Source organism: Telopea speciosissima, chromosome 1, assembly GCF_018873765.1.
Source record: "Telopea speciosissima isolate NSW1024214 ecotype Mountain lineage chromosome 1, Tspe_v1, whole genome shotgun sequence".
In the NCBI taxonomy this organism is placed as follows: Eukaryota; Viridiplantae; Streptophyta; class Magnoliopsida; order Proteales; family Proteaceae; genus Telopea; species Telopea speciosissima.
In genome coordinates, this window is record NC_057916.1 from 84078218 (window position 1) to 84102276 (window position 24059).

General features: G+C 39.7%; 1 protein-coding gene across 1 annotated transcript in view; it reads right to left on the minus strand.

Annotated features, from left to right (window-relative positions):
- LOC122668257 (cyclic nucleotide-gated ion channel 1-like) overlaps positions 1-24059 on the minus strand; it is a 35462-nt gene that overhangs the window by 11214 nt on the left and 189 nt on the right. Inside the window, exons 2-3 of the mRNA XM_043864849.1 lie at positions 10302-10866; positions 8666-8878 (exon numbers count right to left, since the gene is read on the minus strand). Coding sequence (XP_043720784.1) covers positions 8666-8878; positions 10302-10866 — 778 coding nt within the window. The remainder of the gene's footprint in view (positions 1-8665; positions 8879-10301; positions 10867-24059) is intronic.

Sequence of the window (24059 nt, forward strand, 5' to 3'; positions counted from 1 at the left end):
AGCAAACCTTTAATGCATTCTCCCCCTGAGCAGCATACCCGGGAGGTTGTTCCATATTCACCTCCTCCTTAAGATCACCATAAAGAAAAGCATTTTTTATATCAAATTGAAACAGAGGCCAGTCAAGATTAACAGCCAAGGATATCAGAACATGAACAGAGTTAAGACGAGCTACTGGAGGTCTCAAAATAATCAACGCCATACGTCTAAGTATATCCTTTGGAAACCAAGCGAGTTTCCAATCTACTCAACAAACCATCTAGTAGATACTTGACAGTGTAGACCCAACGACACCGCACAAGTTCCTTCCTTGGGGGTTCGGAAACCCTGTTGGGTTCACTTATGGACCCACACAAGTATAAAATAGTTCAGATATGAGATGTGATGGCAATGCTGTAAATATATTGGATTTACAAAGGGGAATGGCAATCTGGTTAATAATGTGAACAATATAGGGTTCCTTAGGAAGAGACGAGATGCTTTATGGACAATGTGGATTTAAATTGCTAATTAAGGCTACTTCTGAAAACAAACAAAAAAAGGGAAAACCTAATAAAGTATTTAAGGGCTAGGGAGCTTAATTGTAATAAGCAGAAATTAGGTCCTTAGAAAGCAACAGAAGAACCACCTTTCTTCTTCCTCTTGATAGAACACCAGGCAGTGGACCAGGGAAGCTTTGAATGTGAGAAGTCCACCACCGCTGCACCACTTAAACTTAAGATTTCGGTCAAACAATCCTCCCTCACCGATGACTGAAGACCAACTGAAGTTTGCCCCAAAGATAGAGCAATGGAGGAGAGCCAATGGCCTGAACCAACTTCTAACGGTAACTCGCAGGACCAATGGAGGTTTCGGGTCCGATCTCCTAGGTTTGCAGACACCTTGGGAAACGATATTGTTCCCTGAATTTCAGACCGAAAGGATCAGAAATTAGGGAGTTTGGATGTCGTTTTCTAACCTCAAGATACCACTAACAACAAAGGAAACAGTAATTGATGTAGATCACAAGTCCATAGTACCCACAGGAACAACCCCAAAACCAGCCCAGCAAGGTTGTGGGATTCGACTGCTGTGAGAGGCAGCCTGGTCTGATGGTGTGGCAAGTTTTTATTGGTTCAATGGAGCATCACCTAAGGCAGCCCCAGCCTAGAGAGAAGCATGAAGAAGATAAGAGACCAAGACAGAAATATTTTTATTTTTATTTTTTTTTAAAGTTACTGATCACATGAACAATACCCGAGTTACTGTTCACGTGAACAGTTATTTGGGGCTGATATGGACAGCTGCTGGATGTTGGTGGAATATTCTATTAGAAGTTGCTATTAACTTTGTAGGAAACCTAGGACCTGTAACCAGTAACTTTAGAGAGAAGAAGAGAAGGGAAGCCGATTATGTTAGCTCTAAGTAAAGTAAGTGTAGTCTCTTCTCCCTCTGTCTTATTTACAATAAAATCAATAGAAAGTTACATTAGAAAAAGGAAACTAACTCCTTGTTAGCCAAGGAGAGAAAATAGGAAACTAATCTAATAAGGAAACTAACTTAGACTAGGAAACTGACTCCTAACAATTAAAGACATAAAACAATAAAGGAAACCACAATGGACTCAACCACAATAGGGACACTCCCTCTATCGTGGTACACTTCTCAACAAACTTAGTTTCTATTTTTGTAATAGTTTCATAGTTATTAAGTCTAGGTATCTAGTAGTTTCTAAATTTGTTTCTTTCTTTTTAGTAGTTACTATATTTACTAGTTTCTAATTTTGTTCCTTGCATGTTGGCAGAACTATAAAGCCTAGTTTCTATTTTCATTAGGTTTCTATTTTTAAAAGTTACTATTTCTTAATTTTCCAATTTTGTAAGCTGACCTATTCCGTTAAATAGGCAACCCCTCTTATAATAAAAACAGATTTTGGAAAATAGAATTTTCAGGCCATGTTGCCATCGTTTATGGGAGAATATCCTTGTTTCAACAGCTGGGATAGTTTCAAGTGAGAGACCCAGGCTGAGAAAGCCATCCCCTACCCCCTTCTTCTTCTATCTTCTCTATATCCTCTTCTTCTTATCCTTTTCTATGTTCTTCTTTCATATGTAAACAGAAAGGAAAAAAAAAAAACAATACAAGTTTCAGTTATTCAATTTGTTCATCCTTGTTATGTTGATCCGGGCTGCAATCGATCTCCCACTGGTTTCCCTGGTTCAAGGTCAACTTTTGCATCAGTAATAAGATGGGAAGAGACAAGGGAGAAGAGGATAGAACGAGGAATAAATATCAGTCGAAGAATGACAAGAAAGAACAGAGGGAGGGAATATATCAGAAAGGGGAAAATATCAATCGCAGAGGAGATTTGCGCACCAGCTCAGGGCAGTTTCTTAAAGTTTCAATCTAAAAATCCAACCTCAATCATCGGGTACAGCCAAGTATATAAAGGGAAAACAACTCCTAATCCTAATCCTATATTCCTATCTTAAAACTGAAACAAACTTTGACTCTAACACTATTTGTCAAAAAAAAAAAAAAAAAAACAATTACATAAATCCCCAATTAGTTCTACGCTAAACTACATCAATGGAGGCCATTTTTGCCATGCAATTTGCCAGAAGATGATGATAACATGGGAAACATTAAACATTATTTTGGGCTGCCTGTTCCACGGTTAAGATACACAACATCCTAATCCCAAGGTGATGTGGAACCCGGGTCAAAAAATACCCTATTAGGTCCGCTTGCGTCAGGTAGAACCAGCAGAGACCAGGAGCTCTTCCTGATTGACTCAGCCTCTCAATCAAACCCCAAATCAAAGGAAAATTTAAGGGTAGGTTCAAAATTTGTTTCTTCATCAAACTCACACCAAAAGCAAATCCAAAGATCAAGAACAAAGCAGAATAATTTCTGCAAGTTAGGTTTAGCGTAACCAGAAAAACCAGCAGCAATGTCTGATTTCGATCTCAGTATAGAAGGAGCTTTCAAGCATTATTTCCTATGCTTCAGGTCGCCCTTGGGAGTAGAAACAAACCCCCACATATCATCCCACAACTTCAAGAAACCGAGGAGTTCCAGTGATCTGCTTCCCAACCAACAATACCGCTAGCGACAGGGAACAAGGATAATTAGGAGAAGGGAAAGCAGGAATAAGGGAAGATAATTACAGAAGAAATATGGAAATGAAAAAGAAGCAGGAGAGGCTACCTGAAGAAGGAAACAACAACCCGGTTGGAAGAAAGAGAGAGAATGACGGAAGGAAAACAAAGTGAGAAGAAGAACCAGGAAGAGCGGGGAGAGACATATCATGCCAACCAACAGTAACTCAAGGTACGGCAACTCTGCCAAAACCTTCTATCAGCTCAAAATTTCAATCTGATCTCTTCTACTGTATTACATTGAATATAAAGGAAAACTTCTAACATAACAATAAAAACTAACTAAAAAAGGAAACTTCTCAAATAAAGAAAGTAACAAACAACTCCTACGTAATCTACCTAGTCCCACTCAAATAAAATAAAATAAATTAAGAGACTGCATCCTAAGTAAACTACCAGCCATTGCCAGACCAGAAAACTGGTTTAGGAACAGTCCTTGATTTGGGCCTCCAAAGTGGATCATCTCTATCCAGCCAGGCTAAGACAACTGCAATCGCTCGCCTCCTCTGAAAAGAATTTGACTCCGTCGAGTTGGGACAAGGTCCAAGAATGCCATCCGAGTTAACTCACCAAAGGAGAAATGTACCAACCGTCCACTTGAGTTTGATAGATGGAAGATCTTTCGCCGGAAGAAACTTCATCGCAAGTCCATCATGCTAAAAGGACTATGTATTCTCATAACCACAGTGCTTGGCTTTCGTGTCATACAACCATGGGCGTCCTAGAAGAATGTGGCAGACTTCAAGAGGGAGGGCATCATAGCACACCTGATCAATCAGTCCACCAATGGAATATGTGAGCAAACACCTTTCATTAACCTTTAAATTTGTGTTGTTCACCCACGCAACCTTGTAGAGATTCAGATAAGGCTCTATTCTAACTTGCAACAACATCTTCAGCAACGACGTTGGTGCAACTGCCAGGGTCAATCACCATAGTACACAAGTTGTCATTGCATCACACCCTAGTTTGAAAAAATTTATTACGATGCCAATCCTACTCGTCGAGAACCTTCTGTGTAGTCAAGCGAGGACGAATAACATAGCACTGTTGACGCTCACAGTCACTATCACCATCATTCGACCTCACTAGGCTCACCCTCACACTCAGCCTCCAGATGTACTGTCCCTGTCTTTAGTTGCTCTTCCGGTGCAAACGGTATAAAAGAGTCATTGTTAATGTAAGCTACCAACCGATTAGGGCACTGAGCAAACATATATCCGTACCCTTTGCACATGAAGCATTGAATAGCTGCCTCCGGCATCACCGAAGTCTTGTCATAACCGCGCATGGAGAGTAACGTTTGTCTGAACCTCTCGTTGAGGTGGGGAGTAAAGACGGACCAGTGGTGAAAGTGCCATTGAAGAACCACTAGCCTGTTGTTTACTAACTGAAACTGACTTCTCTTGAGAAGAAGACTGTTGTGGGTGAGAGCTATCACCTCTGGAATATGTGTCAGTAAAAGTTCTCCGAGTGTAAGGTCTCCTCAGACTTTCCTCAACCTGATATGCCACCTGAACTGCATCCTCCATAGTAGGCAGTTTACTAGCTGCAGCCTGCAAGTGCAGCACTAATCTGTGGGTGCAAGTCATTGCGGGACTGCGCGACCAAGCCTCCTCGTCCCACTCAAACTCGGCACGAGTGGACCTGGCCGCATACTTATCAACTGACATACTATCATGTCTCAACTGTACAAATTTGAAGTGCACACGCTGCTTGTAGTCAGTCAACAGGAATCTTCGGTCCATTGCATCTTGCATCTCAGCCCATGTAGTAACTAGCCTAAGACCTCGAGCCCGATTCTACTGCTAGTTTTTTATCCACCAAACCTGAGTCGTGCCTTTCAACTTACCCTCTGCAAACAACAATTTTCTGGCCTTTGTCAGGCCATACCATCTAAAAAAGATCTCCAAACTGTGAAGTCAAGGTACTACTTTGGGTTGTTATCCCCAAAAAAATTGAGGACATCCAGCTTCACTCCCTTTTCAGCTCATACTCATCATATCAAACAACTCCATATGGTGGTGGTGGTGGTGGTGGTGGCAGTGGGGTTACATTTAGCGAATTATATGAGACAGAGTTGAAAGAATAACCAAAATAGCATCGGATTCTTTCCTTTCTTTTAAGCGTCATCATGTCAATGGATGCCTGCAAAGATACCATCATTGTCTATAGAGCATAGTTCTAAAACTCGTCTCGACTCAGCAAGATCTCGGCTCTCGTCTCGGTTTTCTGAGAAACCGAGACAAGATGGCATACGGTACATAAAAGTGCAATATCTCGCCGAGATCTCGGATCTCGAGTCGAGATCTCGGGTTGACCCATGGAAATGACCCTTCTACTATGTAGTTACTTACCTAACTAGACAGAACTCGACATATCTCAGCGAGATCTCAGATCTCGGGTCAAGATCTCAGGTTGACCCATGGAAATGACCCATCTACTATGTATTTACTTACCTAACTCGACAGAACTCTTATATGCTTGCTGTGGAGCACTATATGCAACATTACAGCAACACTATGTCATGGGAAGATTACGGGGACTGAATACTTGATTCAAAGTCATTTTAAGTGATGATAGTTGTAACACTGTTAAACAGTTTGATGTATCACTTTAACATTTCTAATTCTTATTTAAGTTGTTTAGCTATTAATTGAATGTTTTGCTTGCTTTCTATTAATAAATTATGTGTAGAGTACGGTATTTTAGCACGTCATCGTCTACCAACCTATGGTCCGAATTGAAACTCACATTTGGACTTTGTTTTTGCAAAATATGATAGTGCCATTGTGTTTAAATGGCCCAAAATAGGCTGAATACCAAGTTTCAGACCCAAACTAGGTCTAAAACCCACCGAGTTGAGGCTTCGAGTTGGAAAAAAAAATACTCCAACTCGGCGAGATCTCGACTCGACTCGGTTTTTCCAAGGGCCGAGTTGGAACCGAGACCCGAGTTTTAATACGTTGCTGTAGAGAGCTGACATTGCTATTAAGAACGTTGACACTACCCTGTAGTGAGTTGGTGGTAACTTCAAAAGTGATCACTCATTCAACGAGATCGGCAATGGCCGAGTCACTTTCATCTTTATTGGAGGTAACCCATTGAAGAAGCTCATTATTACTCAACATGGCTACAGGAATTTGCTTTGATACCAATTTGATGCTGAACCCAGGTCACAAAATACCTATTCAGTCTGCTTGCATCAGGTAGAACCAGCGGATTCCAGGAGCTCTTCCCCATTAACCCAGCTTCTCAATAAAACCCCAAATCAAAGAAAAATTTAAGGGTAGGTTCGAAATTTGTTTCTTCATCAAACTCACACCAAAAGCAAATAAAGGATCAAGAATCAAAGCAGAATAAATTCTGCAAGTTAGGTTTAGCGTAACCAAAAAAACCAGCAGCAATCTCTGATTTCGATCTCAGTATAGAAGGAGCTTTCAAGCAGTATTTCCTATGTTTCAGGTCACCCTTGGGAGTAGAAACAAACCCCCAAATATCATCCCACAACTTGAAGGTACCGAGGAGTTCCAGCGATCTGCTTCTCAACCAACAATACCGCTAGCGACAGGGAACAAGGATAAATAGGAGAAGGGAAAGCAGGAATAAGGGAAGATAATCACAGAAGAAATATGGAAAAGAAAAAGAATCAGGAGAGGCTACCTGAAGAAGGAAACAACAACCCGATTGGAAGAAAGAGAGAGAATGACGGAAGGAAAACAAAGTGAGAAGAAGAACCAGGAAGAGCGGGGAGAGTAATATCATGCCAACCAATAGTAACTCACAGTACAGCAACTCTGCCAAAACCTTCTATCAAATCAAAATTTCATTCCACGGTCCTAAAAGTCGGCTAACCTTTTGGGATTGGTGTGTGGTTTGTGTGATCACACTTTCATCAAAAAAAAAAAAATTTCAAAATCAAAATTTCATTCTCATCTCTTCTACTGTATTACATTGAATGTAAAGAAAAACTTCTACCATAACAATAAAAACTAACTAAAAAAGGAAACTAAGAAATCTAGGAAACTTCTCAAATAAAGAAAGTACCAAATAACTCCTACATAATCTACCCACTCAACAACAAAATAACACAAATTGAGAGATTGCATCCTAAGTAAACTCCCAGCCCTTGCCAAACCAGAAAACTGGTGTAGGACCAGTCCTTGATTTGGACCTCCAAAGTGGGCAAAGTGGGTCATCTCTGTCCAGCCAGGCTAAGGTAACTGCATCACAAGGGGCATGTAAATGGAAAAACCAAATAACCTTTCCCATGTACATGTTAAATAACTGCACCAGGCCAAGCCAAGTGCCAACCAGGAGAACTCAAAACCTGTGTAAGTCTCACTGAGGATTGGAATTCTCAGCTTAGCCTGGACCATCACCTATTGCAGGCTGCCCAAGTTTTAACTCCATGATTTCTTTACCGTTTATATTTTATTCAATCTCAATAAGGTATTCTCATACTTTGAATAAAATCTAGTTATACCACTTGACTTTACATCCATTGATGGATGGATACAAACACCACTGAAGAGTTACTTGTGTCCATCCCCACTGTGTTTACTCAACCCAAGACCCATCTCAATGCCCCTGTTACAAAGACCTCGAGAATGTAAAATAGTTAAGCCTATTGACAAACATACACACAATGAGAAGGTCAAATAAACTTACAGTAAAGTGATAATAATGCAGTCACAGTGCAACATTAGGGCTTGTTTTGTTAGTACTTAGTTATAGACTTTTGAGCTAAGTATTTTTATTTGTAATGGGCCCAATTATAAGGCCCAAATTGTAGGTCCCTAGAGGGTCTACAAAATTAATATTTTAATTTAGAAATCTTGAGTGAGGGACCCTCTTTTAGATATATCTTTAGGTAGTCTTGGGGCTAAGTAATTTAGTCTAGAAAGTTTTACTATTTTTGGTCTCTTTGTTAGGAAGTTTCTATTATTTGGAGTGCTAGAATATTCTTTTTCCTTTCTAGGTAGTTTCTAGTTTTTAGTCTTTGAGCTCTATAAATACATGTAACACCCCCTCCCCAACGTGTGTGATGGAATAAAAAATTTGAATTGAAGAGTTTGGCCTAGAGAAGGCTTCTTTCTCTCTCCTTTTTCTCCCTCCCTTTTTCTCCCCCTAAAAGATCTATCCCTCTCTTCCTTATCGAACTGGTATATTTCTCTCTTGTCTCTCCTCTCTTTGCTCTCTCCTTCCTATCGGCTGTCACTCTCTTGCCTTTTGGACTGCTTTCTTTCTCTCTCCTCACGCCTCTTTTCACTCCCCATCGACCACCCATTCTTCCCCATCTCCTCTCTCTTCCTCTTTATTCTCCCCTCTATTTCCAATTGCAGGCTCCTGGAACTATACCTACCAGCAAGCTTTCCAGACCTGGAATCATATGATAAACCCCCTAAACCTGGGCTCGTTGCCCCATTCATAGCCCTAATTTCTAAATAGAAATCTAGGGTTTGATTGGCTCCATCATATAGTCACCACATAGAGAAGAAGGCCGGATGGATAAGAAAACTTACATGGCTAGCAAGCATGTAAAGAAAAAGATTCAGAGCAGCTCCAGCCCATGCTGTCTCGGTAAGTATGCCTGAAGTTCTTGTCACTTCTTTATAGAGTGGATAGATTCGAAGGATCCTTGGTACATACTGGAACACAACAACAAACTTCAACAAGTCCTTTGTATTTAAAGATTTTGAGCCCTTCAATTTTGGTATGACAATCGAAATAACCACCTGAACAGATTAAACAGTCAACCCTCAATTACATGGGTGATATCATCTTCTATAAAAGAATGCATCAGTCACAAGGAAAATTTTAAGAAAGCATCACAGTAACAATGAAAAACTAAGAATGCATCTCAGTTACAATAAAAACGCATGTATAGAATTTTTTCCAATAAAAAAATCAACCTACAGAAATTTGAAGTCTACAGCTCAAGAAACTGCAATGCTATTCTTCTGTTCGATTATGTTAAAAAGTTAATCATTGTACATAAGAGGAAAGCGGGGAACAGTCAAAGAGAACATGTAGATGGCAGCTTGAGAGAAAAAGCAAAAGAAGAGAGAAAGAAGGTGGAAAAGTGAGACAATTGAAAGAAAACTCTGGAGCCAATACATCATGTAAGTCACAGTAAAGGCACACTTGGCTTAATACATAGTATCAATAGAAGAAATCAGGAGTTTTATTCATAAACTCCTTTAAATGAATAGAAAATACTTGCTAATGGCTATAAATGTTTACCATTTACCACCCGTACTCCCAAATTTTTCATGCACAACAGAAGTGCTTTTTTACTTGTTTAAGATATTCATTAGAAGAGGAGCTTTCCAAGCATCTAACAATGAATTTTAGAAATTATTTTTCCATTACATACACTAGATACAGTAAATAGCACTATATCCTACAAGTGGTACATGTGAGGACTGAGGGCCCAACGTCCTGTGATTCCCACCTGAGAGATCCAAGAAGATTCTAAGTTCTTCATCATCCACTCTATTGGATGGAGAATAAAATGGAACAAGGTTTAAGCAGGTACCTACACTGCCCCCTAATGGTTCAGTTATGGAGTGACCCTTATCAGGTTAGGGTCAGTCTGCATTTGAAAAACCCTAAGTACCCACCCCTCCCTGCTTCACCACATGAGCATATACTCTGATTACCAGGTACAAGTTGTGACTTGTGAGCCCCATTCACGTTCTTTTTTCTTCTTTTTTTTTTTGTGGGGGTGCAGGGTGGGGGGAGGTGTTAGTTGTGGTTTTGCAATATTTTAGAAGGCTTGGATGGTTTATCCATCCTGTTGCCATCCCAACAACCCCAGAAGGATCTCTATGATGGGACCCATTTGTAGGGTAAAGTCCAGGTCCAGAAAACTTACCCAGCTTCCAATCCAAGGATTTAGCTAGAGACTCGGAGATCAGACCGCCCACTTCAAATCCTGCTCTGATCCCGAGTCACCGAGTCAACCGGGATGGGACCCAGCCAATCCCAATATGACCAGCTGAGACAATCTTGATCCTTAAATGCATGTTTCCATCCCAACATAAGCACTTATTTAACGACCAACATATTTAATAAATCATAACCTTACAGTTATAAACCAAAACGACAGTAAAATTTTATACACAGTTTTGTTGACAGCTGGAGCGATTCTTGTACCTGTGGAAGTGGAAGAACTGCAAGAATGTCGATTAGGAAGTACGATGACAAGTAGCGTTTTGCTATGGCCAATGGATCTTCAACCAAAACACCTCTTCCAAATACTCGAGAAGAAGGAGCAATAAAACCAGTACGGAATTGAAAGATGATGTGAAGCATATAAAAAATATCAGTGAACGAACGAAGAACACTAGCTGTTATCTCCAACCTCCTATCCAAGCCAAGACAATGGTTCTTACCATCAACCACTGGGACATAAAAGAACAACGGATCCAAGGACACTGCAATCACACATGACAAAACAAATATTTTGTTCCATCTCTGAAGAAATGGCCCCTGTGGATCCAGAATTTTCTTCCTAGACCCAGAGTCTTTTATCAATGGATCATCTAGAGAATGGGCCTTGAACAATTTCCTAAGGCTCTTAATCCCTTCAGAGGCCCATTCAAACCCTCTTTGAATCCTTTCTGAAACTGAGCTAAGTGCTGTTCTAATTCCTCCTGAATATTTTGCGGAAAATTGCCTCTCAGAGCTTGGAGATCTCTCTGAACTACAATCCTGAAACCTGAAAAAAACATGGTCAGAAAACCATGCAATCTAAGAAAAACAGGTTAACCAATTTATTTTAGTAGACTACTTTATCATCAAACCGCACTCCTCACATGAAAATAACCAAAAAAATTAGGAAGGAGACCACATTATTTTCCCCCCATCCCTCTAACAACTCCTAAGCAGAAATAAAATATAAAGCCAATTCCATAACCCTTGCCACTCGATCTACAGCATTATTTTAGATGGGCAAGGAGAAAATTATGGCAAATAACCCAGAAATGTACCTATTGACAACAGTTGTGCCATCTACCAATTAGATCTTTAACAAGGTAATGTATCCTTGGACGGTATCAGTCTTGCATGTGTCACATGCACAGATAATCAGAAATATGCATAAAATATTCAAAATCAGACCCTCTATGTTGACATAATTACATAAAGTCACTACAGACCAATCTAACAGAACATGCTCATGTTGTGATTAGTTCTTCAGTTATTTGTTTCTTGTTAACTGTCTCCAAATGAATGGCTAAAAATATGGAACATGAAGCTGGTTTCCCTTGAAACGGGTAGATAAATCTGACGCAGCTGTCCATTAGGTAGACAACCAGGGCCATAGAACTTCTCAACGGTATACTTGTAATTTCATTCTTTTCTCCTTTATTATAAATAGAGCTTGGCTGTGATACAAAATGACACAAGTCACTACTCTTTCTCTCTTTTCTCCACCACTAGAGCTCCGACCTCCTTTCCTCTTTCTTCTAAAGCTCTCTTCCTCTTCTCCGGGGGTCTTCTACACAATCTAACCCTTGGTGGTTCTCTTTTTCCCACAGAGGGTCCTTTTTTTGTGTTTGGTTTGCTTCAAATGGCTTAAACCAGCGATTTCTTTTCCGTTGGAGTTTTTTCCTGTGATGCTCCTTTGCTTCACCCATTTTTTCAACCTTACCACTTCTGTAGCGAGCAGTTGGGATTTCCTTTTGATCGGCAATCATGTTTGGCGAAAGTACCACATCCACCAATACTGAAGGAGTGAGTCGCAACACCACTAGTGGGTTTCCTTTGATTCCAATTAGCTCCATCAAGTTGGAGATAGCAACTATTTGATGTGGTCACACTCTTGCTTCCAATCCATTGTTGCCCGTGGTCTTAACGGATACCTTACGGGTGAGGTTGTGAAGCCTACGACTGGTGGTCCTTCGTTACAGAAATGGTCTTTCTTGATTAACTCTATGCAACCTTTGTTTGCTCGTCGCAACCTTCTCTTGGACTCTGCTGAGAAGATTTGGAAAGCAGCCAAGGAATGAAGGAAACCTACTCTCAGGTTAGAAATGCTGCTCAAGTCTATGAGTTGCGCAAGAGAATTCATGGAACCACCCAGAAGGAGATGTCCTTGTCCCAGTACTACTCTGAGCTGCGCAGCATGTGGCAAGAGCTTGATTTCTATGAGACCTTTCAGGCTACATGCTCTATTGATGCTACCAATTTCAAGAAACGTGAAGATCTGATCTGTGTTTATGATATTCTGGCAGGACTGAATGTAGAGTATGATTATATCCGGTCTCAGGTTCTCAGTCGGGATCCAGTCCCTTCCTTGGAGCAGTCCTATGCTCCTGTTCAGCTTGAGGAGAGCCGGCAGACAGCCATGCTTTGGCCTGTTTCTCAGGAGAGAGAAGCTCTCCACACTGGCTCTGGTTCTCAGTCCAGAGATGCTTGTATTCGCTCTACCAGTCGTCCTTCATCTGATCGGGATGGACCCATTCATGACCCTATGAAATGTGAGAATTGTGGGAAGGAACGCCACACCATAGTTCAAAAACTCGGCAATATCTCGAGAATCTCGAGAATCTCGAGACGAGATGACATACGAGACACAAACACAGTTTCAAATAACTTGACAGAAATTTTGAATATTTTGAGAATCTCGGAGAAATCTCGAATATTTCAAGAATCTTGACCTCCTTAGTACTCATAATATTGTATTGTTGGGACTTGGGAGTTGAGACATGGAAGACTAGGGTAGTAAGGTGTCTATGGCTTATGTATTATTCATTCTACTTGGGTTGGATGTCTATGTAATATGCTTTGTGAACACTTCACTGTATCTTGTGGTTTGTAGTAACAACTTTAAGTCTTTTAACTATTTCTTAAATAATTTCTCAATATTATGTGTCGTCATCCATTATTGCATAATTTACTTGTTTTACTTGCCAATTATGTCTCCTAGCATAGTATCATTCAAACAATGTGTAGAATAGGCAATATTACATTAAGGATTTGGCCTTTACTGCCAACCAAGGGTGCAAATCCAAAACACCAAATTGGGTGTTTTTTTTTCAATTTGAAGATTTAAATTTGTTTATTAAGCCTAAAACAAGCTTCCCTTATAGTTTAGGAGCCAACAATGCCCAACTGCCCACAGAAACATCATTTTGAAACCCAAAAAAAATGCCCGGTCTCAACAAGATCTTGAGATCTCGACCTGGTCGAGACGAGTTTTCGAACCATGCACCACACGAAGGAGTATTGTTGGAAGTTACATGGATGTCCCACCTCCACCGCTAAACGTAGACGTGGTCGAGGACATGGACGTGGTGGTTCAGACCCTGCTCATGCTCACCACACTGAGGTAACTCCTGCACCTACCGAAGGTGACAGGATGAGCTATTCGTTCTCCATCGCCTGATGTCTAGGCTAGAACCCACTTCTTCATCAGCTCGGTCTCCTGCTGCCTCTGCCACCTCTAGTTCGACCTCTTCTGCCTCCAACTTTGTGCACTCAGGTATCCCTTTTGTTGGTCATTGTACTTCTGCTATTGCCACATCTTTGGATAATTGACTCTGGTGCGACAAACCATGTGATTGGTTCTTCTAGTCAATTTTCTACCTTCTATCCAGGTTCATGTAAGGAACATGTTCGGGTTGTTGATTGTTCTTTGTCCTCGTCTTTGGAAAAGGATCCATTTCCTGTTCCACCTCTCTAACTTTATCGTCTGTTCTCCATGTGCCCAATTTTCTACAAATCTTCTTTCTATTAGTAGTATTACTCGGGACTTAAATTAGAAGGTTACTTTTTTTCCATCTCATTGTGTGTTTTAGGACTTGGTGAAGGGGAGAACGATTGGCAATGGTAGAATGACTGGTGGTCTATATCTGCTCAAGGACAGTCATCCTTCAGCTTCAATTCTTGCTCCTCAGGCTCATCAGTTGGATTTGTCTACTTCTGCTTCCGCCTTATCAGAGTTACATCGATGGCATCAGCGTTTGGGTCACTCACCTCTTAGGATTTCATCTCTTGTTTTTCCTAGTCTACTTCAGAAGTATACTCCTAACAAATTTTTTTGTGATGCTTGTGTTTTTGCCAAGCAAACTCGTGTTGTTTACCCTCTTGCAGAGAATATGAGTACCGAACATTTTGTTTTAATTGACTCTGATATTTGGGGTCCTTCTCGTTGTGTTTTTATTTCTGGTTATAGTTATTTTGTAACTTTTATTGATTGACATTCCCGTACTACTTGGGTTTATTTAATGCGTCATAAGAGTGAGATGTTTCATTGCTTTCAACTTTTTCATCGTATGATTAAAACCCAGTTTAGTGCTATTGTGAAGGTTCTCCGCAATGATAATGGTCGGGAATATTTTGAAGGGTCTCTTCAGTCCTATCTAGCTGCTGAGGGCATCATTCATCAGACTAGTTGTGTGGATACTCCAGCGCAAAATGATGTTGCGGAACGTAAAAACCGCCACCTGTTGGAGGTTGCCCGCGCTCCAATGTTTGAAATGCATGTCCCTAAACACTATTGGAGTTATTGCTGTTTACTTAATCAACCGCATGCCTTCTCGCGTGTTGCGTTCCCGGTCTCCTTTGGATGTTCTCCAGCACCGGTCCTCTTTTACTCTTCCTCCACGGGTCTTTGGTTGTGTCTGTTTCGCACGCAATCATCGTCTTGCTAGCAAACTTGACCCTCGAAGGCTACGGTGCATTTTCCTTGGCTACTCTGCCACTCAAAAGTTCTATAAGTGCTACCATCCACCTTCTCGTCGTATGTTCGTCACTATGGATGTCGTCTTCCATGAATCTGCTGCTTATTATTCTTCCTTGTCACCTCTTCAGGGGGAGCATTCTAGTGACGATGTGCTGTTGATTGTTCCTCTTGATAGCCCCTCCTTATCTCTTCCTGAGCTTGATGTATACCCTTTTGTTCAAGGGGAACAACTATATATTGACAAACAGTAGGTGTTTACTCGCTCTCGATCTGGCAAAGATTCAACAGACATTACTGTTGAAGTACTGTTCATGTGATACTATTCACGTGAACAGTGATTTGGTTGATATGTGTATCTTCTATTTTCCTAGTCCTAGTTTCTAATTATGTCAAGTCCTAATTCTACTGTGAGTTGTTAGTCTTAGTTTCAGTTTGAGTTGTTAGTTCTAGTTCTTTTCCTATTGTAACTTGGAATCCTATCATGATTAGGAATTCCTAATCTGATTAGGAGTTCCCCTTTCTATTGTAAATTTGTAATTTGAGATTATAAATACAAGCATTATGAGGGAGACTGATAAGTTTAACAGTTCTCTCCTCTTCCTCATCTTCTTCTCTTTCTCTCTTCTTCCTCCATTCTCGGTTCTGGTTTTCTTCATCTATATTCTCTAACATGGTATCAGAGCTAGGTTACCAGTGGCTGATTCTCTCCAAGATTGCTGTTTTGAGAGTCGATTTTAAATTCTGGTTTGAAGAAGGAAACCCTAGTTCATAGAAGACGAAGAGGAACTAGGGTTTCACATACTGGTTTCGATGACAACTGAAATAGTGTCTGAAGATCATACCTAAAGTTGGGTGTGCATCGATTACTGAATCTGGTTGCTATTAATTTCTGCTGAAGAACTAATGTTGTGCTCCATCGATATGTATTTGCTACTCTATTCCGCTGCTATTCTGCTATTGCAAGTTACGATTTATTTCCTTCTATGGATTGCTGCTATTTGCTGATCTGCTGTCATTACTCGATTTGTTGCTGAATCAGCAATTTTACTGTGCTCTGTTTGTGGCAGTAATAGTCGATCAACAGAATCGAGTTGATCCTGTTAGTTGCATCTTCTTTCTTCCCGCGGCTTGGGGTACCATTACCTCTCTTGGAGGCGACCCAGTATACTGAGTTTTAGGTCGAAACTCAAAGGGAGTTGTGAGATATGTCCTTGAAATCAGACCTGAAACCATAACTACCGCTTTATCTGGTTTCAGGAATTTTTTGTTCAACCTTACCTTTGTTATTCAACTTTTTGTTGCTTGCATTCAAGATGGCATTGTGTTGCGATTCTCCACCCAAAATTCTAAGGTGATTGGCGGTTGAATGGAGAAGTTCTCTCGATATACGCTGGTTCCAGTTCTCTGCCTTCTCCTTTCTATCAAGAGGTAGGAGATGACTCCCCCTTACATGTCTTTATCTAATTTCTGTGATTCCATATATGCCCCTCCTTTAACCCTTAATTCAAACATATCCTTTAGTTATTGTCCCTTCCTAGTTTGTCCCCTTGCAATAATTTTAATTCCCATCATGTCCCATTGCCTCTTTAACTACCAAATTGACCCCTTGCAAATTCTAATTTATTACCAGATTGCCACTCCTCCCTTAAATTTGGCCTTGCTTATGCATATATATATATATATATATATATGGATTTCATTTAAATTACAATTCTGCCATTCCCCTATTTGACTACCCAATTGACCCTTGAAAATTCTGGTTTATTACCAGTTTGCCCTTTAGCTTGGATTGTATTTTAAAGTGGATTTCCACCAACTTACAACCATGCCATCCTTTTTTTTCAACACCGTTCTTTTTCAATAATTCTAATTCCCTTCATATCCCATACCTTTCGTATTTACCCATAACACCTTTGGAAACTTCTAATAAATTACAATTTTGCCATTCCTTCCTTTTTTCATACCTATAGCACCTTTGGAGAATTCTGGAAGTTTATACTTTTGCACTATCTCTGACATAATCTCCGTTATTTGTCCACGTGTACTACTACACGTGAGGGGGGGATTATGTACAATACACCTGCAGACATTGCAGAACGCAAAACTTGCAGGAACATTGGTGCAAAACATAAAAGATCAGTTTTCTCCACCATTGCCATTGGGTATCCTTCGTTATTGGGTTGAGTTTGCCGTAAGGGGGAGATTGAAGTATTGAAGAGTATTGAAGATATTTGGTTGTTGCCTATTTGAGGACTTTTATTTGGGTTGATACAGTGTTTTTCCGCTGCCTAATTCAGCTCGTTTCCGCTACTTGCTGCTCTAGTTATTTAACTTCAAAATTTTATGTCATTATGACAATCTGAGATTCATCACTGGTTAGCTATTGAAGATCGTTAAAAGCTGCATTTTTTTGAAAGAAATTCTAGTCCCGGTTTGCTGATCATGTCTGTCCAGGTTTTGAAGATCAATTATTTCAAGTTCTTGAAGGTTTATTTGGGAGCTACATTCATCTATCAAGCTAGATTCTGCTGCAACTTAGTTTCTTCTCATTTTGTTCAAGTTGGGCATTGATATCTTGTATGTGCCAACTTGAGGGGGAGTGTTTGCATTATTATGGAGTTCTTTTTTTTCCTTTTAGTTCAAGCTGGATCTTCTTTCTTTACTTATTTGTATAATCCAGCTTGAGGGGGAGTGTTGAAGTACTGTTCATGTGACACTGTTCACGTGAACAGTGATTTGGTTGATATATGTTTCTTCTATTTTCCTAGTCCTAGTTGGAGTCCTAGTTTCTAATTATGTCAAGTCCTAATTCTACTATGAGTTGTTAGTCTTAGTTTCAGTTTGAGTTGTTAGTTCTAGTTCTTTTCCTATTGTAACTTGGAATCCTATCATGATTAGGAATTCCTAATCTGATTAGGAGTTCCCCTTTCTATTATAAATTTGTAATTTGAGATTATAAATACAAGCATTATGAGGGAGACTGATAAGTTTAACAGTTCTCTCCTCTTCCTCATCTTCTTCTCTTTCTCTCTTCTTCCTCCATTCTCGGTTCTGGTTTTCTTCATCTATATTCTCTAACAATTACCACTACCACTGCTGCTCTACCAAGCCAACCGCTCTCCTCAGACCCAGGACCACCCATCATCTCATCTGAACCTGGTAATCCTCTTGCTCCTAGTGATGTTGATTCTTTGAATTTGCCTATCGCTGTCTGTAAAAGAAAAAGAAGTTGTACTCAACACCATATTTCGCATGTTGTGTCTTATGATTCCCTCTCTTCTTCCTATCGTGTTTTTGTGTCTTCCTTGTCTTCTATTGCTATTCCCCAGTCTTGGCAGGATGCAATGGCAGATTCGAGATGGAAAGAGGCTATGACAGAGGAGATGAGGGCCCTGGGAAAAAAAATGATACATGGGATCTAGTCTCTCTTACTCCAGGCAAGAGACTTGTAGGCTGCATATGGGTATATACAGTGAAACAGAGAACCGATGGAACAATGGATCAGTATAAAGCTAGGCTGGTTGCAAAGTAATGCAAAAGTCGACCTCAAACCAGGGAAACCAGTGGGAAATCGATTGTAGCAGGATCAATAAAATAAGGAAAATTTACGTCCACCACCCCTGGGGTTTCAAACAATTACGTCTACCACCCTTGGAATTTCAAAAATTACTTTCGTACCCCTGAGTACTAACTATGTTAGTTTTGGAAATAAATGACAATTTTGCCCTTTTACCCCCTTCTTCTTCCTCATCCTGCAACTCTGCCCCCACCCTGCTCCTTTCTTCCCTTTCGATAGCAGCAGCCCCCCCGGCTCCATCAGAGCACCCGCCCCGCCACCCCGTTTGCAGATCTCTTGCGGCCTTGTCTGCAAGACACATCACAATCAACTCTGCAACACCGAAAGAGGAACCAACGCATCTGATGTGATGAATCTCTTCCCCAACCCCAAATCGTCTTATTCTTCTTCTTTTACAAATGTAGATACCCAATGCCCTCCTCTTCCCCAAATCGTCTTCTTCTTCTTTTACAAATGTAGATACCCAATGCCCTCCTCTTCCCCAAATCGTCTTCTTCTTCTTTTACAAATGTAGATACCCAACCACCACCACCACCACCACTGCCACCCACCATTACCACCATCACCGCCATGCAGCCCCATCCCACACCATTCTCTTCCCATTGCGATCATCACCACCCCCTCCCTGCAGAATCACCGTCCTCTGTTCCAATTTTACCACACCACCGGCCCACCCATATTCTTGTTTGCCAGCGCAGCCCAATCTCCATGTTGCCATTGCAATCCCATCTCCCCAGCCCCACTCCTGCTCCCTCCCATGCTCAAACACAATTTTTGTCTTCCCGTTAACGAAAAACCCATAAACAAAAAAAAACCATTTAAAATCATGATAAATTAACATGTTTTAATTTAATCAAAATATTTGAGATTCAAAGCAGCCTCTTTAGATTGAAATTGCTCAGAGATAGAAAATCAGAGCACAGAAATAGACGTCCAGAGAGCAAATCGCCCAAAGATTAAAATCGAAGAGCATTATTGTTGCTGGAAACCTGGGTTTTCTCTTCTGTGTTTCTCTTTCCTTTCTCCATCTTTTTTTTTTTTTCATATTTCTGTTGAAGCTGAGCTCAATGACCCATTATTCTGCAAACATATTGTTGGAACTGAAGCAGAGCTCAAATCGTTGAAGCAGAAGAAAACTTTGAAATGTTTTCTCATGCATTGACATGTCCAACCTGAATAAAAAGAAAAAATCTTAAAGGATAGACACCAATAGAAGGATCCAGAAGTAGAGAAGAGAACGTTATCCATTCCTGAGTCCCATTCAAAGACCAAGAAAACTACCAAAGACGTTGTAGGACTGAACCTAAGAGTTCCTTTGGAAGCTCAGACCAGTCTGCTTCAAATGTCGCCATGAATGAGATCAGAAATAAAACAAGTGAAGAAGAGAACACTACAAGGCGACATCGATTACAGGAAAAGCAGTCAAAGTTGGGAATTTTTGAGACATGTGAGAAACAGAAGAAGGCTATCCGCGTGTATCTAACACACGGTAACTTGTAGAGTGGGAAATGCCCCCCTTCCCCCGCTGCAACTCCGGCAGCTCCACCTTTGCCTGCTAATCACCTTAAACAATCATCTCCTTAGCGTGGTTGATCCAAATGGTGTCTCCGTAAATAGAGGAGAATAAGGGAGAAAACATGGAGAAGATGACTGAACCAGAGGTTGAAGGAGAAAAAGGGTAAAAGGAAGGGAAGGAAAAGATAGCCGTAGAGGGAGCAGCAGCAGAAGAGGAAGGAATGAGAGAGGAGACAGAAATTAACCAGGAGGTTAGGGCTACAAACAAATGGAGGTAAATATGTAAAAACACCTTCATTAAGGGTATTATTTGCATTTAGTTAATATTTGGGCGATGACATCATCACTTAACTGTTCTCATCTAATGGTAGGGGTATATTTGTAAGAATCTTTCAAAATACAAGGGAAGTTAATGAAATAGATGAAATTTCAAGGGTGGTAGATGTAATTGTTTGAAACCCCAGGGGGGTGGTAGACGTAAATTTCCCATAAAATAAAAGAAAAGGCTAAATAACTGAAACTGAATTTTTTTTTTTGTTATTTTTTGTTTACATATGAAAGAAGAACATCAAAGTATAGGAAAGAAGAAGAAAGGAATATAGAAGGAAGGATAGATCAGCTATCTCAGCCCATCATCCTCCCACCCAGGGCTTCTCACCCACGGTATCTCACCGTTGCCGTATCTCACAGCTTCATCAATAGCTCTTTTCTCTTCAATCTCTGTCTCTTTACTATTCAGTGACAAAGAAGGCTATCAGCAATTATTAGGAAGGTTGATATATCTCTCCCATACTCGACCAAACATTGCTCATGTTGTGAGTCTGGACAGTCAGTATATGCATGACCCATACACTACCTACTTGGATGTTGTGTATCGTATTCTAAGGTACTTGATGCCAGCTCCAGGAAAAGGCATTATGTTTTCTCCTCATGGTCACATGCATGTAGAAGCCTTCACTGATGCCAATTGGGCAGGCTCTCTAGATGATCGAAGATCCACATCCAGCTATTGTACCTTTGTAGGAGTAACCTTGTGACTTGGCGTATTAAGAAGTAAGTTGTAGTTGCTCGGTGAACTGCAGAGGCAAAGTTCCATGCTATGGCATATGGCATATGTGAGGAGTTGTGGCTTAAGGCCTTAAAGGTCTTCGTCATGACCTTAGTGTTAGTTCCAATTCACCCATGACGTTGTACTGTGACAGCAAATCTGCTATTAGTAATTAGTATTGCCCACAATCCTATTCAACATGACCGAACAAAGCATGTGGAGATAGATCGCCATTTCATCAAGGAGAAGCTGGATCAAGGAGTTATATGTATCCCAGTTATTCAATATGGTGATCAATTGGCCAATATCTTCACTAAAGGGCTTAGTAGTAAGGTGTTTCATTCTATTTTATGCAAGTTGGGCATGTGTGATATATATGCACCAACTTGAGGAGTGTTGAAATTTGGGTATTTTGGTATACTCGTAGGTATATTCTGCCCCAAGGGTATACTTGTAATTCGTTCTTTTCTCCTTTATTATAGATAGAGCTTGGCTGTGATCCAAAAGGACACAAGTCATTATTCTCTCCAACCCATTTCATCACTTAACATAGTAAAATTAGCAAGTCCCAATAGCATGGGTAGGTTGCTTGGCTGCCAATAAAACTTAAAAAAAAAAAAAAAAAAAAACTAACATAAACATAGAAACTCTAGCTATTGACTCAATAGCAATGCAAGAAAATAGTAAGTACTGAAATAGAAACTAAAATATGATATTGGCAGCATGCAATATTGCACTCCAGCTGTCCCTATGGAGCCCATAACTGAAACTAAACGGTACCACGACCACTGTTCCCGTGAACAGTACCACGTGAACAGTTCTCCTCCTTAAACTGCATCAGAAAGGCTTGGCTGGGATTGATCCATCAATCTACATCACCTTCAACCAGGGTATGAGCTTGATCAGGACCTCTAATCGGAGGTAATTTGAAATCTCCCTATTCTGTACTTTTATTTTTCCAGATTTGATTCTTTTTCTAATTAGTCTTAATCCAACCCTTAGATTACCATCATCTTTTGGAACTTGTTCCTCTATTGGGTTACTACAATCCATCAGATTTCAGTGTTCATCCAAGTCTCAGATTGAAAGTAATTAGAGATTTGCATATTCTGATTTAATTTTCCAGATTTCACTATTTCTCTAATTGGGTTAAATCTTTTTTTGGGTGAATGATTGGGTTAAATCTTACTGTTGAATCATTGCAGTCTTTCAAGAGTTTGACCTAACATCAACTTACCTCTGACCATAATTTGAACCCCATCCAATAAGGTTGACTTTTTACCTCATTGTTGACTTTTCTGATTTGGGCTTACTTGGGATCTTATTAAGAGGGGGCGTGAAATCTGAATCTAGAGTTCCTACCTAACCCACATCAGACAGTCATTAATTAAACCAAGCATGTTGTACGGGAACTGTGCATCCATCAGTTAAGTGAATATATCCATCTATAGTTGCCTCTTTTCTGCTAATTTTCCATTTTTCATACACCATATACACATGTTACGAAGCGGTAAATAGGTGTGGTCGGGGGAGTTGGGTGAACCAAAACAGCCACCGCAAAGGAAAAAATTATAAATAATTAAATAAAGAACACTGCAGTAGCAACTATACCAACAAGCAGAAGATCAAAAACTTTTTCACATAAACAAATGATATTTGTTTGTTACTCCATTAGATGATTTTTAAAACTTACGTAGTCATGTGAACAAGAAAAAGTACATACAAAGGCATAAAAAAAACTCATGCAAGGGCATGAGTGTAATGTAATTGACAGACATCACAAGCCAAAAGTAACAGTTCTGTCAGGCCAGACACCAAATACAGAGGTCAACTCTTAATCAGAGCTCACACAAGGCAGCTGAGGTAGTAAAAATTTTATTGGAAATTCTGGATTTATAAGTTTTCCCTGGTGTATATTTTAGTTTTCTCCCCTTTTTTTTCTTTAATTCTGATTTACATTTTTTATTTGGTAACCTTAGTCATATTCCTACTTTGAGTTAATGTTGTTTTAAATTTAGAAGTTGAAGTTGAGTATCTCTACTTATTCCCACCACTTCTGTTTAAGTAATTTTTTTTGTGCATGTGTGGTTGAAACTCATTGCGTGATTTTGGAGTTATCACAGATGTTTCAGTTAGCCCTCCAATAACAGAAGACCTCAATGCTGAAAATTTAAGTAACAGCAAAGTCTACTTGCAAGATCTCCATAAAAAAGTCTCCGCACTTCATTCTCCAATTAAGTTAACAAATAAATTTTTCTCGACTACTGCTGATTTAGAACTGATGCCCAAATTCCCCAAATGAATGCATTCAAGTGTTTGACTGATTCTAATGAAATAGTAGATTGATGATAATAAGTTATTTCTTTCTCCCTTTTCTAATATTCTTTTATTTTGCTTTGTGATATATTGTTGTTTCTTCATAACAATCAACAATCATTAAAAACTCCTAGTAGTTCAAAACCCCAATCTCAGACATGTTACATTTAGCATTTTTTATTAACTCTTGAACCCTCCCTGTAGTGGTGAAACTATATTATCCTTTCAAGCCAGAAACTAATTAACTCACTCTTGAATTGCTGCTTACTAGTAGAGAGTAGAGACAGTAATTTTTTAAGGCTCAAGCATTTACAGATTATGAGAATGTTATGAATAAGAAATAATTTTCAAACTGGTTGTCGTAACAACAAAGTTAATCATTTCTCTTCCTTCTTTTTTTTTTCTTTTTTTTTTTTTTTTCTTTTTTTTTTTTTTTTGGGGGGGGGGGAAGGGGGAAGATAAGTAAAAGTTATTCATTTCTAATACTTCAATTCAAATTCCTTAAATGTTTCTCTTGACAGTTTAAATGCAAAAAAAGTAATGCATCACTAAGCACCCATTTAATGGCCAATAGTATTTGAGTTTGGTAAGGATAAATCATGATTTTAATATTCCATGCTAGTTCAGTCAATTTAGAAGGAATTAAAATGTTTAGCCTTTCATACTTGAAACATCGCAATCAAAGCCACATATAAGGAAACTGAAAACACAGAACGACACAGTATGTCATTAATAGAAAGATAAATAATTGAGCATTAAGAGAAACAT